Source organism: Xyrauchen texanus, chromosome 28 (genome assembly GCF_025860055.1).
Source record: "Xyrauchen texanus isolate HMW12.3.18 chromosome 28, RBS_HiC_50CHRs, whole genome shotgun sequence".
NCBI lineage: Eukaryota > Metazoa > Chordata > Actinopteri > Cypriniformes > Catostomidae > Xyrauchen > Xyrauchen texanus.
The window spans coordinates 32,943,218-32,961,832 of NC_068303.1; the positions used below are offsets into that span (position 1 = coordinate 32,943,218).

General features: G+C 38.0%; 1 protein-coding gene across 1 annotated transcript; it reads right to left on the minus strand.

Moving 5' to 3' along the window:
- Positions 1-118: 118 nt before the first annotated feature.
- Positions 119-11,177, minus strand: kcnk5b (potassium channel, subfamily K, member 5b). Its single transcript, XM_052096269.1, has 5 exons — positions 10,881-11,177; positions 5,754-5,865; positions 4,653-4,819; positions 4,024-4,192; positions 119-3,052 (listed from the first exon to the last, which is right to left on the minus strand). Exons 1-5 carry the CDS (start codon positions 11,064-11,066, stop codon positions 2,352-2,354), a joined length of 1,335 nt encoding a protein of 444 aa, XP_051952229.1. The 5' UTR covers positions 11,067-11,177; the 3' UTR covers positions 119-2,351.
- Positions 11,178-18,615: the final 7,438 nt, after the last annotated feature.

An 18,615-nucleotide genomic window follows, 5' to 3' on the forward strand; every position in this document is an offset into this window, starting at 1 on the left:
ATCTGTATAATGTATTTTTTTCAATTTGTGCATGGATGTGACATTAAAAGTAAGAACTTTAAGTAAGAGTTCAAAGTCATGTTTAATAACAAAACAGTGTTGTGGTTTTAGTCCGGTTTCCTCACTCCTGCCTTCAGACAGGATGAGGCTTATCAACTAAGAGTCTGGTAACAGCAGATAGAGACAATGTGGAAAAATACTTTTTAATATCAAAACTGGCATACAAGAAATAGTAACAAAAATATAAAAAGGCAAAATAATAATAATAAGTAAAAGTCCATAATCTGTCAGGATCCCATGACAGAACATCAATAATCAAATCTTTCATAGGTTGGCAATTTTGTGGAAGCCTGAGAAGTTGCTATCTCCGTATGGCAAATGAAGCCTACTCAACAAATACACCGGTTACAGTGTTAGCAGGACGTATACTGTGCATGGTAATGTATGCAAATGTATATGTCTGAAACCGTGTCGGAAATTAACTTTTTTTATAGGGCACCATGGAATTGATTTTAAGGAATACAAAATGTAACCTTTATAATTGAAATGGTCACTATATGGTATCTAAACCCAAAAGATATAGAAGCCTAAAATAAAATTTGATAACATTTGAAGCCATGCACTAGTACACTTCCATTTGAATACACATTAAAGGTGCTGCAAGCGATTTTAGCGTTCGAAGCCTTCACTTGACTGAGCTGTTGAATTAGCCACGCTCCCTCATTCCAAAACTCCGCCCCCCAAAGATAACTTTGAGACCAAAACCGAACAAATAAGTAACATTGTGTGTTCCTGTGGCTGTTAAATTCAACAGTGGAACAATAGTGCCCTCAACTGACAAACATTATGAATCATAGCCTCAATGATTCGCTTTTAATGCAACACTATGAGAACAAGCACTTCATGAGTGGTGGTGGTGTAGTGGTCTAAGCACATAACTGGTAATCTGGTAATCAGAGGAATGCTGGTTCGAGCCCCACACCCACCACCATTGTGTCCTTGAGCAAGGCACTTAACTCCAGGTTGCTCCAGGGGGATTGTCCCTGTAATAAGGGCTCTGTAAGTCGCTTTGAATATAAGCGTCTGCCAAATGCATAAATGTAAATGTATGAGAATGATTGACAGGTGAAAAGCCTACAAAGTCTACAGAAAGATATCTCAGGACACTTATTTCATTAATATCTTTAAGGGTGTAGGACATTTTTTTGCATCCTTTTCCATTACAAATTTTAATTTAGCTATTTTTACACCTCTCATTCACACAAGAATGGTGTTTCCTCTACTAAAAAAGGGGCGTTTCGTAAATGCTCTCCAGTACCACACACTTTATAAAACAATGACATTAGGAAACTGACAACAGAGTTTTCAAACAAAAAATGGCTTAGTGTGAATGTACATGCATAAAAATAAAGAAAAACAGGAATTTACTACAGGTTCCACATTATAAATATCTGGACTATTTTGGTCATTTTTTCACATCTCTTTGCTTCCCCCAAATACTGGCTAATATATTACCCAGACATGGAATACATGGATGGCATACTACATTTAACAAAATGTTCAGTATAAATAAAGTACACTTTATACTGTACCAGTGCATTTGTATACCCCAACACACTACTCTGGATCCTATATTCCGCAATGCACTCATCTCGACCTTCCATTCCCAGTATGAAGGATGAACCGATAGCGATATCACTTATTTGAATGATGATCAATGAAAACGTATTAACATCTCCCAGCCATTATTTGATCAGGCTCAAACTGACTACTGTTTGAAATGTTTAAACATACCATTTCACATACCATTTTTTTTATGATCTGCAAGGTATGCAGCAAGCAGTATGCTAGTATTCCATTCCAAACATTGGCAGATTTTGACCAAGCAGACATTTTGGTAACAATTATCAAGAGAAAGAAAAGACTATGATCGAAACCATGCACAGCCAAAGATTCCAATGTCATTTGTGAAGGTCCAGGCGTGGCAGGAAATCCATTTCATTTCCTCTGCCAACCCTCTACATCCTTATCTTGGTCACAGACTTGTCTCAATACTCTGAGTGTTACCTGAACGTTTTTCAATACTGTAAACAGCAATAATCACTTGAGTGTCATAAAACTGCAGCCATATTTAGTTAGGAAGAGGTAGCATTAGTAGCATGTCTTCCTTTTTTAGAGTTAGAGTCCTCTTAGTTCTTCAAGTGCTACTGATAGCATCAGCTTTACCCCTTTCAGTAATTCAACTCCACCATAGTAATCTTCGACTTTCAAAATGAATTATTTAAACAGATCTGAATAACTTTGATAAGGAATTATTTTTAAAATGTAGACCTTTTAGATCAATGTCGTCTTCAACCAATGCTTTTCCTCTTTCCTAAAATGTTGTCTTCTGATATTTTGGACACTGAAAACCTTGAATCCCTATTGTTGATGGTACTGGTAGGGCTTTGGACAGGACCCTGAGAGAGTGATGGACAGGAGTCCCATGCACAGCGTTCAAGGTTCTCAACAAGCTTGGGGTCCTTAGGATCTCCGTGGGGCTCCTTTTGTAGTGCCTGATCCTCTTGGTTGTTGTTAAGTCCTTCTGTTGACTCTCCAGATATGACCATGCACATGTTGGCGCTGACGCTGAATCTCCGTTTCAGACGAGGAGAATGATCGAGAGGAATCACCAGGCCATGCAGAAGGTCACTGCAGCTTTTGGACCGTGCCAGTTCCTCTTCTTGCTTCTTCTTCTTCCGCATCTCCTCCGCTCCAATGGCTCGGATGACGTCGCTGTAGTCCTCCACCTTCTCAGACATGAACTGAAAGATGTCAATGACTCCAGATAGAGGTGGTGGCTTTGGGGCTTTTTTTATTTCTTTTGATATTGGTACATCATCCATGGGAATCTTGAGACGTTTCAACCTCCTTTTCTTCAGGACTTTATGGGCTTCGACCACCATATGCACATTCCAGCTAAAGAACAGAGACAACCAGGCCAGACCCAGAAAAATCCACAGCTGCACAAAGAATCTGTAGAGTGCTGGGTAGTTTTCTTCTGGGTTCACACCTGTACAGAAACACAATGTTTGTGAATCATTTCCTTACTAAGGAAAGACATTTTATTTCTCAATTTTTACGTTTTTAGTGGTGGAACGCATCATTATTGTTATTGTTCATGCTTAGAGATTTGTTCTAAACATAACATGTTCCACACCATTCGTGTTATGGACATGAATGATTACCTCAAATCCAGGGTTGGGGAGTAGTTAACTAAAAACTGCAATGCTACTATCATTAGCTTTTCCAGTGGTAGCTACATTTTCCAACAAGTAGTGGTGTAGCGCCACAAAATGCTTCATATGTCACATTGTATTGCAAACGCAGCAGTGGGCCCTTGGGGAAACTCCTGCTAAACTGTCCTCTCTCTCATATGTATCATTTGAGACATGTCTCAGCAGAACAAAAATGGGCATTTCCCAATCAGTGGGCTTTTCAAACCAGGATGGCTGTTTTTCCAACCATTTTACACATTTTGCCAACTTGTTGAGAAATGCAAAATTCTGGTTTGAAAAAGCCCAAAGATTGTGAAACGGCCATTATTGTTCCACAGAGGACTATACTTCAATCATTTGATTGAATCGGTTCTTTCGGACAGTGAACCTTTAAAAATAAATTATTCCCTTATATTTAGCATTGGGATTTATATTAGCGAGTCGGATCTTTCAGACGTTCATGTAAATGAACTAGTTCTCATTAATGATTCACTTATGATGACTTATTGAGCCCCACACAGCCTTACAAGGCTTTGCCTTCTTTTTTTATGTGAAATATTTAGTGTATTGCTGCCACACTTTAAATATTTTTTTTCAATTCAGTTATATAAAGAAAGGAAAATGGTTTTCAAGTATAATTTATGTTCAATTTAATGTGGTCACACTTCTTGTTTAACCTTTATGAAAACCATGGTTGAACACATAGTAACACCCTGGCAACCACCGACAATACCAATACCCAATTTATTTGCAATTGAATAGTTACCTGTTACATAGTCTCCAAAACCAACAGTTGTCATGGTGGTAAAGGAGAAGTAGAGTCCTTCTAAGTAAGTCCATTTCTCATAGACCATGAACACAAAGGACGGGATGATGAGGTGAACCAGAAATCCCCATAAAAGGAATATAGCTGTACAGATGAACTGAACTTTTTTCTATAGTGGATGGAAAAACAATGAATTGTAATGTGTACTCCGCAAACAAATCATCCATAACTTGTTAGATAGCAAGGGTGTTACAGGGATAGTTCTTTCAAAAATGAAAATTCTGTTATTATAAACTCACCCCTCATGCCGTTCCAAAAATATATGACTTTCAAAAGGAGATGTGAGGCAGAATGACTCAGTCGCCATTCACTTTCTTTGCATATTTTGTTTTTCCTTACTAAAAAATGTGAATGTGATGGAGTCTTTCGGTCTAGCATCTCCTGTCCAAAGGAGGAGCAAAAAAAAAAAAATCATACAGGTTTAAAACAACATGAGGGTTAGCAAATTAGGACAGGATCTTCATTTTGTTAGAGAGCTATCCCTTTAAAATATTGATGCACAAGCAAACAACATTGATAAATGTTTTTTGTTTTTTTTGTTAGAAGGACGAATGCGCTGATATTCTTACCACAGTCAGACCTTTATGGAGAAGCACCTGACTCAGGCGCTTTGATCTCCCACCAAAGAATGTGCCCAGCTCACTTATCCATGTGAGGCACAGCGGAATACCACAAAGTCCATACAGGATACAGAACACACGGCCGCCGCCTGTCTTTGGAGCGACATTACCATAACCTGAAATCATTGAAGAAATCATTTAAATCATTGTTATTGTATTTAGACATCTAACTTACATTACATTCTAAGATGAAATCTACAATTTCATTACAGGTCTAAATCTTTGATACAAGTATGCTGACAATTTACCAGCTGAAAATGCTGTAATTAAAAAAATCTTCTGCCACTGTTTGGATGTTTCTTAATAATAGTATCAAATGGGCAGATTCAGTTTACATCAATCTTTATTGGCAAGATAAACTTAAGTATGCATGCCAATGCACAAGACAATATACATTCAGATGTAAAGCAAATGAAATGCTGAAGTTTAAAATCGCAAAACTATTATTTCTCTGGCTGCCGTTCAGTCTCTTTCACACACGCTGGGTTTCGCTTTTGACACTGGTTCGGATGATAGCGAGTAAGCATTATCGCATGATGCGAAGAGATACGGAAGCTTGCTCATATCTCTCCCACACCTGGCTCTCAACTTGTGGGTGAAGTCTCCATTCTCCATACTGTAAATCCACTAATGTGTTTATTATGCCCGGAACATGCTTTGCACGTAATAAGAGTGTACTGCTCCACAAAAATAGTTTCTGTGCTAGGATGTGCAGCCGAGTGAAGTGTGTACTGCCTGGAAATTTACATATGCCAATTTTAGCCACAGAAAGTGGGGAAAAACATTAGTGAAGTTTCAGGAGGTTGAAAAAAATGGATGGGAATTGTAACAGTGGATTTATTCTTTTTCTGTTTTAGCTGTAAGGTTTTATTTTAAGGAGGCGATTGTGACATCTATTAAGTATAATTTGGATCCTGAATGTCTACTGCATGACATTCATGTTTGTAATGTTTGTATTCTGAGACAGTATTTTTTTACAGTATTACTTTTGCAGATCCAACTTAACAATAAGCCTTTAGTAGGTCTCTATATCTGTATAGGAATTTCTACCTATGGTAGTGATAACTGTGGCTGCAAAAATAATAGCATTCTCCCATTTCCAGTTGTTGAATTCTTTATTTCCTGTGATGGCCACGCCTCTTCCAGCTGCCTCAGCCACAACCTGTTGGTGAAACATACAACAAAATATTAGCTATAATATATATATCTATAGCAGCGACCCTACATAGGATAAACAGCTACAGAGAACGGATCGATATACAGTGGCAAGAAAATGTATGTGAAACCTTTGCAATTACAGGCATTTCTGCATTAATTGTTCATAAAATAATTGTATTTTTTAATGTCTTTATTGAACATTTTGTTAAATTATTTACAGTCCATGCTGGAAAACGTATGCGAGCATCTGGGCTTCTGACTTCTAAAAAAGCAAATTGGAGGCAGGTGTTCCAGTCAGTGAGCTGACATTGTTGGTTTGGCCCTGCTGTATAAAAACAGTGCAGTAGAACCACGCCTTGACAAAGAAAATGTCAGAGGTCCTTAGAAGATTTGTAGAGATGCGTGAAGCCGGATAAGGCTATAAAACATTTCTAAAAGACCTGGATGTTCAACAATCAACATATGACAAATTGTCTACAAATAGAGGAAATTCAGCACCGTTGCTAGCTTGCCTAGGAGTAAGCATCCTGCACAGTTCACCCCATGAACACAACATACAATGCTGAAGAAAGAAAAAAAGAACCCAAAGTTAACAGCAAAAGATCTACAAAAATCTATTGCATTTTCTAAAGTCTCTGCTCATGTGTCAACTATGAGAACAACATTGAACAAGAATGGTGTTCATGGGAGTACACCACAGAGGAAAACATTGCTCTCCATACAAAACATTTCTGCACGTCTCAAGTTTGCGAAAGATCACCTTGATGCTCCATAAAGCATCTGGTATAATGTTCAGCAGAGAGATGGAACAAAATTGAACTTTTTGGCAGAAACCCCCCAAAACTATATTTGCAGGAAAAAAAAAAAAGACACTGCGCACCAACACCAAAACCTCATCCCAACTGTGAAGCATGATGAAGGAAGCATCGTGGTTTGGGGCTGCTTTGCTACATCAGGGCCAGGAAAACTTGCAAACATTGAGGGAACAATTAATTCAAAAGTGTATCAAGAGATTTTACAGAAGAATATCAGGGTAGCGGTCCGTCATCTAACAGCTGGGTGACTCAGCAAGACAATGACCCAAAACACATAAGTAAATCAACAACATACTAGTTAAAGAGTAAGAAAATGTGTTTAGGAATGGCCAATTTACAGTCCAGACCTTAACTCAATTGAAAATATGCGGCATGACCTGAAGAGAGGGCTATTCAAGAAAACCCAGAAATAGTAATGAACTGAAAGAAATTTGTAGGTAGGAATGGTGTAAAAATCCCTCATCCATGATACAAGGTTGATTAACAGCTCCAGGAAAAGTCTGGTGGAGGTTATTACGGCTGAAGGTGGTTCTACCAGTTATTAAATACAAGGGTTCACATACTCTTTCCAGCATGGACTGTGAATAATTAAACAACATGTTCATTAAAACATGAAAACTACAATTATTTGATGGTCATTACTTTAAGCAGATGGTGTTTGTCTATTATTAGGACTTGAAGATCAGACCACGTTTTATGAATAATTAATGCAGGTAATTCCAAAGGCTTCACATACTTTTTCTTGCCACTGTATCTATAGATAAAAACTAATGCACTTACTATCAACAGAGTATGAAATAAGCATCCAAATAATGAAGTGGAATAGACTACATTATGTTTGTATGTAAACAAAACAGAAGATTCTAGGCCTACAGGCACAGTCACACACATCCTGGCACAGCAAAATTCTGTGGACACATGCGGAGCATGTGAAATTAGCAAAAACAATAACTGCCTCTTTTTAATGCTGCACTTCATTCTCTGGTTGAGTGAAGCTAAAAAGAAACTAGTCGCTAAAATGATATCCTTGTCAATTGTGAACATTCAGTGTAGCTGTTTACAAAGCACTGCCCACACAGAAGTCACTGTCAAACCAAGCAACTTCTTATTGGTCAACGCGGCAAAAGTTCACCTAACTTGAACTTCGCGAGAAATCTGCGAGGGGATTTTCTTCGCCACCAGAAGTCCGTCGCGCGAAATTCACAATCGTGGATTTCCATTGAGATGACTGTATTTCTCCTACGAAATTTTGCTGCACTAAGGTATGTTTGACAGCGCTTTATGTCTATCAATACTAAAGCAAATCTTTATAAAAGATAAAAGCTTTTAAATTCACATAAAGAACAGCATAAAAGTTTAGATTTGCAATATTGGAATTATTTTTAAAAGTAGACTACCATTAAAAGTTGTAACCGAGACCGGTTACATGTACACCAATACGCTGATTACTCCCCAAAATCAGCTAATTAATTTTTTTTTAAAAACTCAAAACAAGAAATCCTGGTTTACATGATATCTGAAATAATCGTGTTATTCTCTGCTTTTGGTGTTCTAACGGGAAAGGGCATGCGCACAACACGTGAGCACATTGGATGAGCCAGTAAAGGCAAAAGTTTACTTTGGCGGTCAACCTTGCTGATTGCTCTTCGCACAGTATGCGTGATGCAAATTTCATCATCAGCACAGTCTGTGCGGACTGTCCATGTGGGCCCAGATTTTCTCAACACGTGGACAGTCCTCGTCAATGTGCCTGCAGTTGACTGCACTAAAAAGAGTATCAAAAATTACACACACATCAAACGTGTTCGTATTCTCTCACAGTAAAGAGTATACTTTAAAAGCAAATCCGATATGGAACGCAGACAAACAAAACATGCCAAGGCCTTATGAATGGCGGTTAAGGTGTTAACATGCAACGCGAAATCGGGGAAATGGCCAAAAATCTAATTGTGTCAATCAGTTTATTCAGAAGCCATTTATGACCTTACGCCGATAGCGGAAAGCTGTTTAATGCATTAGCATGTAAACGTGCTAACATGCAAATTTTTACACCGATGAGCGTGTTTACATGGACGTCTTTACACCGATTACCGGTATGCTAAATAAGCCAACAACATGCTTGGTCATCGAAATGCATTAAGCAGCTTTCCTTTAAATGTTTTGCGTTGCATGTAAACATCTTTATCTTTGGCTTATCCAACATATGCACGTGTTGGGTGTATGCATCTTCACAGTTTGTTGTCAAAAGCAGAGAATAACAAGATTATTTCAAATGTTAGGCCCTTCCACTGGACTCTTTTGCAGTGATTTAAAAACCACTTTACGACAGCAGGTATAAAAAGTACCTGTTAAACACAAATCTAATACATTTTTGTTTCATAAAATGGCTATTATCTGGAAAATAATTTGATGTTCCACTATATTTTCAGTTTATACTGTACATTAACTTTATTACCACCTGATGGTGGAATTGCCAAACTGAAAATGCAGGAACGAACTTTGGACATTGCGCCAAGATAAAACCTGCTTTTGAAACGTCTTGGTGCAATGACCTACAACGATCAGTCACAACATTAAAACCACCTGCCTAACATTGTGTAGGTCCCCCTCGTGCCGCCAAAACAGCACCAACCTGCACCTTAGAATAGCATTCTGAGATGATATTCTTCTCACCACAATTGTACTGAGCTGTTATTTTACCACAGTTACCGTAGACTTTGTCTGTTCGAATCAGTCTGGCAATTCTCCATTGACCTCTCTTATCAACAAGGTGCTTCCATCAGAACTGCCCCTCACTTGATGCTTTTTTTTTTTGGCACCATTCTGAATAAACTGTAGAGGCTGTTGTGCTTGGAAATCCCATGAGCAGTTAAAGAAATACACCCACAGTTTGCGCGCATACACCCATAGATAGTGCAAACATAAAGTCCCACGCCCATTTGCGCTTTGTGCTGACACAAAAATTGGATAAGACAATTGCGAATGGTCTTAGTGCTGCACTTCGCTCGCTCACAAAAATTTAAACAGATTTCTTGGTTTGTCCAATTTTTTTAAATAAGCTGACTTTTGGGAATAAAGAGCATATTGATGTGCATGTAAACAAGCTCATTGTAGGATAATCGCAAATTCTGAAAGAAATCCAATAGTACACATGTAACAATGACCACAAATGATAAACCAAATTCATTTTATATTTAAGCTTCTTAAAAGTGAACCACCCTCGCCTGGATTTTACAGCAAACGAAGCATTTTCTCAACCGACTAAATGAGGTGTATCCTGGAAAACATTTAGGACAGTATTGAAACACAATTAAAAATGGCACATATCACCATTCCTAAAATAATTCACTCCTCTTCTTCGTGTACTCTCAGCATGGCTGCAGTCAGCCTTTTTCTGAAGACAGTAAACATAGATTTATAAAACGCCTAAATTATCCTCCAAACAAACACCCAAACCAAAAGAGAGTAACCTAAATCTCCTTCTGGTTTAGTATCGTATATACTGTGTATATATCATATACACAACTTTTCATATCCTTTTAAATAACAGCAAAACATCTTTTGAGCATCTTGTACCTCAGACGTGCAAATATTTGGATTTTGACAACAGTTTTATGAAATCCTGACGGGCTTTATTTGTCACAACTGTGGCATTTAAATGTAACCGTGCATTGTTCTCATCTTCAATACATAAAGCACGTGGACGCGCTTTCTCGTGGTTAGTAAAAAGTTTAAAGTGAGTGTGAGACCTACAGGGCAAACCATAATGACTGGAAAAGGCACATTCCTAAGGATGAATTCGCCACTTTTATTGGCGATGGGGTTTAAGTCCACAAACACAGAACAATCGCGTCTTAGTCTTCGATTAACATCTCTTAGTTGGACAAGGTTTCGTTTTGTTTCGCTTATGTATTTGTGAAAGGCTCTCCATAGGGAGCGTTTCAGGTTACAGAAATGATGTGTTAAAAGTGTGTTCTAAACCTCTTGAATAAGTTAATTCTAAACTTCCTCAGTATTCGTTGCTCCTGCGTGACACGTTACAGGCACCATAGCAACAGAAGGGGTTTCCAGCAGCACGAGTCTGTGTTCACAAACACTTCACACAACTTATGCCACACCAAGAGCTTTTTTTTTTTTTTTTTTTTTTTTTTGCTTTTACCAAATTGTTTTAACTACATTTAAGACATCACATATGATATCTTACCTGAATTATTTCGTCCAAATCTTTCTCACTTAAACAGGGATATTTGTTTAATATATTGTCCGTTTGGTTTTTATAATCGTCCAGAGCTGATTTCCAATGCGGCTCCTCGAGGATCTGAAAAATCGCGGCTCCGATGGACAAGTAGAAAATGATGACTGAAGTTAGGATAGGTCCTTTATCTGCCATAATATTGAAAAATATCCAGTTCTGTGATCGGCTATACTACTGTAGCAAAGACTGCTGAAGTTGGTAAACGTCTCAAGAGAAGTGTACACAGACGTGATGAGGGTGAGGAGGAGGAAGTGGGACCAGGAGCCACGCCTGTAGGTGTGAACACGAGGAGTATCGTTTAAACCTTCTGAACAGTTCCACCTGAGAAGCAAACTTTGAGTTATTTTACTGGGGGCTATGATTTTTTCATGCCTTTCTTGTGTGTGTGTGTGTGTGTGTGTGTGTGTGTGTGTGTGTGTGTGTGTGTGTGTGTGTGTGTGTGTGTGTGTGTGTGTGAGAGAGAGAGAGAGAATTTACCTCAGGTTCTTTTCTCTTTGTTCTAATTTCTCGAGTAGGTTGCCAAAAATTGAATTTAGCCCAATAAAAATACTGCTTTCTTTCTATTTTCTCCTTACACTGTAAAAAATGTTTTGGCAGATAGCCTAAAAAAGTTGTGTGGTAACATCTTAATTAACTGATTTTTATTCAAGTCAAAATTGGTATTTAATCTGACTAATTCTTAATTCAACCTGACAATTTAGTTTACACCAACAAAAGTCATTTTTGTGGGTTAGATTTGGAAATGGTTGAGGTAACAATTGCTGGTTACATTTAAAGGGATAGTTCACCCAAAAATGAAAATTCTCTCATGCCATCCTAGATGTGTATGACTTTCTTTCTTCTGCTGAACACAAATTAAGATTTTTAGAAGAATAGCTCAGCTCTGTAGGTCCTTACAATGCAAGTGAATGGTGACCAGAACTACAAAAGATCCAAAACGAAGATAAAGTCAGCATAAAAGTAATCCATAAGACTCTTATGTTGGTTTAATCTAGTCAAGTAAAGTGTTTTTTTATTGTCGTTTCAATCATATACAGTTAGTATAGTACACAGCGAAATGATCCACATGAGACTACACAGACTAAATAACATACCTATATAAAGTGCACGTTCAAATTTGTGCAAAAAGTACAAGACAGTACAATAAATTACTAACAATAGAACAGGACAATAGACACAGTAAGGGACAGTGTAGCACCGACCAGTACACAGTAGTGCAAAAAGATGCAAAAAATGAAAACATAACATGAGATTCTATGCACATAGCAGTTATTGAGGTAGCAGACAGGTATAAAGTGACAAAATTAAAGTGCAACTTAGGACATGTGTGTGTCAAACCAGTCTCTGAGTATTGAGGAGTCTGATGGCTTGGGGGAAGAAGCTGTTACACAGTCTGGCCATGAGGGCCCGAATGCATACCGAAGATGGAAGGAGGGTGAAGAGTTGGTGTGAGGGGTGTGTGGGGTCATCAACAATGCTGGTTGCTTTGCGGATGCAGTGTTTTTTGTAAATGTCTTTGATTGAGGGAAGAGAGATCCCGATGATCTTCTCAGCTGTCCTCACTATCCTCTGCAGGGCTTTGCGGTCCGAAACGGTGCAAGTCCCAAACCAGGCAGTGATGCAGCTGCTCAGGATGCTCTCAATAGTCCCTCTATAGAAATGTCCTTCAATGTCTTCTGAAGTGATCCAGTTGGTTTTGGGTGAGAAAAGACCAAAATAAAACTCCTTTTTACTATACACCTTGTCATTGCGGCATGATTTCAAGCTCGATTACACTTCCTAGTGCCTGTCTCATGCGCAGAGCGCTAGATGGCGCTATAGGAAGTGTAATCAATAATCGCCAAAGATCCAAAAGCGATCCAAAATCTGCTATCATCATTTACAGTGAAAAAGGAGTTATATTTTGGTCTGGTCTCATCCAAAACCAACTGGACCACTTCTGAAGACATTGATTAAACCAACGGAGTCTCATGGATTATGTTTATGTAGCTTTTGGACTTCTGGTGAGATATTCTTCCAAAATCTTCATTTTTGTTCAGCAGAAAAAAGTGATTGAATGAGGGTAAATTATGAGAGAATTTTCATTTGTGGGTGAACTACTCCTTAAAAGGAAAGTTTTGGCTTTATTTACTCACCCTCATGTAAATCCAAACCTGTATGACTTTATATGTGGAACCAAAAAAAGGAATTTTGAAGGAAGATCATGCTGTTACGTTGAACAATGTTTTGTGCTTTTGTCACTTTTGGCTTTTAGTGTGTGGATAAGGGCAGAATTCAACATTCCTCAAAATGTCTCCATATGGTGTTCCACAGAAGAAGAAAAAAGTTATGTGACTTTGGAATGAGGGTGAGTAAATGATTACAGAATTTTCATTTCATGGGTGAACTATCCCTTTAAGGTTTACAGTTTGCATTTAGTCATTTAGCAGACGCTTTTATCCAAAGTGACTTACAAATAAGGAACATAGCAAGCAATTTCTCATACAAAGTTCAACATCTACAGTGTCGTACTGCCAATCTCTCAAGGTGGCTTGAGTACTATAGTTGCTAGCATAGAAGAGACAGGGAAGTGTGTCTGTATATATATATATATATATATATATATGTTTGTGGCTAGATGTTGCTAGATTTAAAATAACAATAAATGTAATAGAATGTCAATGAAACAATTTAATAATAATGTTTATAATTAGCATATACAGTGTTTTTACAAGATACATTTTATTCTGAATTGTTTTTTATTGTCTTCCTTATATAACATTTATGTAGAGATCCTTTGAAGTGACTGAATACAACATTTCTAATCTGTAAATGTCATTAAAAGGAAATGTTAAAGTTCCTTTTCTGTGTGAACGCAGGACACAATTCTTCTTCCGTTACACCTGAAAAAAGCTATTAAAAGTTTGTGGGATTCGTCACAATATCCTGTGGACTTTAAATAGAAAAAAGTGAGGGCCACTTTGAATTGCAAGTCCCAAAACAGGAACTCATGCCCACAGCAAACTGGATGTCCTCCTCCTTTTAATGGAGGGGCATGCATGCCTGAGCAACACTACTCCTTTGTAGTTGTCAAAACAGCCCACAGTCATTGCATGCAATGTGGCATGTTGTATCTTGCTATGTGTGGATTAAGCTTAATGCACACATACCCTCAACTGTTTAGCTCTTGAAACAATCCACTTGATTATCCAATATGATTCATGTCTCCTTTTCCATTTGACTATTAAACCAAAACTTTAATGTATGTATTATTTTAATTATTTATATTTACTCTTTACTAGTTATTTGCTGAATTTCATATGTTTTAAAATTTAATTTATTTTATAATTCACTCACCTTTATGCTGTTCCAAACTCACATGACCATTTTCCTTCTCTGGAGCACTTCTGGTGGCTATTTTCCATGCAATTACAATGTGTGGGTACTCAATCTTCAGAAAAAAGCACTTCAACATAGTAAAAGTGGTCTATACGTAAGTTTCACTATATTTTGTCTCAAGCCTTGTGATATAGAGTGAGAAACCGACCAAAATGTAACTGATTCACTAGTATTCACTGATAATCTTCCCTACCAACATAAGTGTTATCTTGAGGACAACTGCGACCAGATAATAATTTGGATAAATCAGACATACTTCTCTCATGCCAAGAAAAACTAGAGCGGATATCAAGATCTTCAGTGAATAACAACTTAAATTTCAATCAATTCCTCTATCAACTTACTTTAAAAGCCTCAAAATATAGCAAGTCATATGGACCACCTTTATGGTTTTATGGTGCTTTTTCATCCTTTTTGAAGTTTGAATGCTTCGGTCCCCATTCATCGTAATTGCAAGGACGGAGCAATCAGTACATTCAACAAAAAAGGTTTGTTTTCCATGGGAGAATTAAGTTTTTAGGATTTAATTTCTAATCCTTTATTTTGAAAGAAGTGTACCCAACACAGTGCATAACCACCATAGACATTGATTAATGATCAACCAGTATGTAGTTTTTCATTGGATGAAACATTTGAATTTTATCTTCATCTAAGTTACAATAGTGAACAAACACAATCTGTTTTAACTCATAACACACATGTATTGTTGTTTTACATATTGAATACGTCATTCAAACATTCACAGTGTAGGTTGGAAAAAGTATTTGAACCCCCTAGGCTAATGACGTAAACAAAAGCTAATTAGAGTCAGGAGTTGGCAAACCTGGCATCTAATTAATGAAACGAGATTAGGGGTGTGGGTTAGAGCTACTTTAAAAAAAGTTAAACATTTTGAGTTTTCTTTTCACAAGAAGCATCTACTGCCTCACAAAAAAGAGAATAATTGGAATTGGTTAACATCTCTGTTGATGCGTCTGCAATACAGAAAACATTAATCAGGCATGGTGTTCATGGCAGGACATCATGAAGGAATTTGCTGTGTGCCTGAAGTTTGACAAAGACCACCTTGACACTCCACAATGCTACTGGGAAAATGTTTTGTGGACTGATGAAACAAGGTTGAAATGTTTGGGAAGAACACGCAGAACTATGTATGGCGTAATAAATACATTGCATACCAACATAAAAACTTCATCAAAGGTGCAGTACGGTGGAGTTTAGGGTTGCTTTGCTGCTTCGGGGCCTGGACCGCTTGCCATCATCAATGGAAAAATATATTCTCAAGTTTATCAAGATATCCTCAGGATAATGTCAGGGTGGCTGTGCACCAGCTGAAGCTCAGTAGAGGTTGGGTGATGCAGCAGGCGAATGACCCTCAACATCAAAGCAAATCAACTAGAGAATGGATTCAGAAAAAGAAAATTCATCTTTTGGAGTGGCCCAGTCAGAGCCCAGACCTTATCCAAATAAAGATGCGGTGGAATAACCTAAAGAGAGCCGTTTACAAGAGACATCCTAAGAATATTGCGGAGCTGAAGCAATTCTGTATGGGAGAATGGTCCATAGTCCATTCTACATACATATCAAATAAAATATGAAGTTAAACTTACATTATAAAAGTGTATAAAACAGATAAAAAAAAAAAATCACTTGTATCTTTTGACACTTCCTTTTCCAGTTAGTTGCATTGCTGTTGGTTCACAGCTCTTATGTGTATTTAACAGCTGTGTGTCCAGACTTTCTCTGCTTTCTTCTTCAGAGACAGTTTCTTTCAATTGTTGTAGCTATTTGCCGTTATCTCTATTCAAATTCAATGGCATTTTGCCCCTTTATTTATTTACATGAATTTGTTTACATTTAGTCATTCAGCAGAAACTTTTATCCAAAGTAGTAAGTGCATTAATACTGACACAATAATCAAAAACAATGCAAAAGCTATTTAACATAGTGTTGCAATGAGTTACCGTGGTCAGTAAGCTTTTTTTAATGCTGGATAGAAATGTTGAATTTCAAATTCCTATCTGTGCAATTTTCAATCAGTGGAGCAACAGCCACTGGCCTAGTGTTGAACTGAGATGAGTGATGAATGAGTGGTGTTTAACCAGCACAGACAATTTGTTTCAGTGTTATGATATGATGAAAAATAATTTGCATGCAGCAGTGCTTGGGGTTTAAATATTCTATATACAAGCCTCTGTGTCTATGCTGGACTTAATGGGAAAGAGCACAGACTGTTCTTAGATTAAACACACAAAGACCTTTGCCTGCATCTGTGAGCTCTTGAGGGTGTTTATGTATGTGCGTGTATGTTTATGTGTGTTTTAAAGGGAACAGCATGTGCTCAGCCTGGCTCCAGCAGTTGTGTAGGAGTGAATGTCACCCAAGAATACTCTCCGAAAGCTCAGTATTATCTCTGTTAAGATGACATTTTTTAACTGACATTTCAAAGATTCTCACTATATCATCCATTGCAGAACACACTCACTGCACCTTTCCTTTCTTGGCTGAGATGCATTATATTATACGTTACAAAAAATACAAATGTTAAATAATTAAATAAATGGCATGTCCTAGGTTAAGTGAACAATTTGGTATTACAATTACACGGCCTGAGTAGCTCAGTGAGTATTGACGCTGACTACCACCACTGGAGTCGTGAGTTTGAATCCAGGGCGTGCTGAAGGACTCCAGCCAGGTCTCCTAAGCAACCAAATTGCCCGGTTGCCAGGGAGGGTAGAGACACATGGGGTACCCTCCCCGTGGACACGATTAGTGGTTCTCGCTCTCAATGGGGTGCGTAGTAAGTTGTATGTGGATCGCAGAGAGTAGCATGAGCCTCCACATGCTGTGAGTCTCCGCGGTGTCATGCACAACAAGCCACGTGATAAGATTGTGCAGACTGACGGTTTCAGAAGTGGAGGCAACTGAGAATTGTCCACCACCACCCGGATTGAGGTGAGTAACCGTGCCACCACGAGGACCTACTAAGTAGTGGGAATTGGCCATTCCAAATTGGGAGAAAAAAGTGGGCTAAAAAAAATTATGTGGACTTCCGGCACATACTCTGCTGTTTGAAACACACTGAAATGTTGAAAGAGTATGTGGAGCAAAGTTCACCAGGGACATGTCCTTAGGATGTCTCTAGTGGGAATGAAGAAAGGAAAGAAGAAGAAAGAAGGGAAGTTAGTCAAGAGACTCAAAGGTGCATCAAAGTTGACACACTTTTATTTTCTCTTAACGCTCTTTTTCCACAACATTTTGTGAACGTTTTCTGACACAGTAGGCCTGTTAAGAAGGTGTTATTTATCAGGAACATATTTGTAGAATGGCATAAACTAAAGGAAGTCCTTTTCCAAATTGTTTGGAGAGACTGAGCTTTGTGCGAACTTGCAAAGGAATTATACTGGCCGCTGCATCAATATATGGAGGATATTCAGCAGTTGCCGTCTGCGAGATGGTCTTCCTACTCTCCACTATCCACGCACAACTTACCACACGCCTCATTGTGAGCGAGAACCACTAATCGCAACCACGAGGAGGTTACCCCATGTGACTCTACCCTCCCTAGCAACCGGGCCAATTTGGCTGCTTAGGAGAACTGGCTGGAGTCACTCAGCACACCCTGGATTGAAACTCACGACTCTAGGGGTGATAGTCAGCGTCAAAACTCGCTGAGCTACCAGGACAAGTTAATCTCTGAAAAATGTCAAAAAGAACCATCCTCCTTAATTAGCTATATAGCCCATACTATTTCTTAAATAGGTCTTTTTTAAACCAATCTTTTAGTAACATTTTGATCTGTTATGTTTTATATCTCTTTTATTCCAGATTATATATTTGTGAGGTGAAAAATAATTTTTGTAAGTTAGGGTCCACATAAGAAGCACCTTTCTGTGAAAATTTGACAGTTTCAACATTTAGGCCTCCTTTTTCTTGGATGTTACATATTATCTTTTTTTTTTTTTTTAGATAATGAGGTTTATTCCCCCATATAAAGTTAAATAGTTTGGAGTCAACATTTTTAACAATTGATGAGGGATCATCAAGGGATTCTCTGCTAACCTTGTAGGCTCGACCTTCAGACAGGCTCTAATATCCTTTGGTTATGAGGGTCGAGCAAACCGAAGGTAAACAAACTCTCTCCATCATGCTAAATGAAGCAGAAAGATGTTGCCTCCATCCTGTCATTTTTTAAACAGGGGCCTTAATCAGACCATCGGACTGGACAAATTTCCAGAGTAAAGTTTTCCAGTGAACTCCAGACGAGGTCAAATTATAATTTTTTCAGTACATTTTCTGGAAAACA

Bases quoted from the DNA above. Each gene is read 5' to 3' on its own strand.
- kcnk5b (XM_052096269.1), bottom strand. From the start codon at position 11,066: ATGGCAGATAAAGGACCTATCCTAACTTCAGTCATCATTTTCTACTTG. The intron at 5,866-10,880 runs GTAAGATATCAT...TTTCACCAACAG, and splicing joins ATTTGGACGAAATAATTCAG to GTTGTGGCTGAGGCAGCTGG. The intron at 3,053-4,023 runs GTAACTATTCAA...GTTTCTGTACAG, and splicing joins TTTTGGAGACTATGTAACAG to GTGTGAACCCAGAAGAAAAC.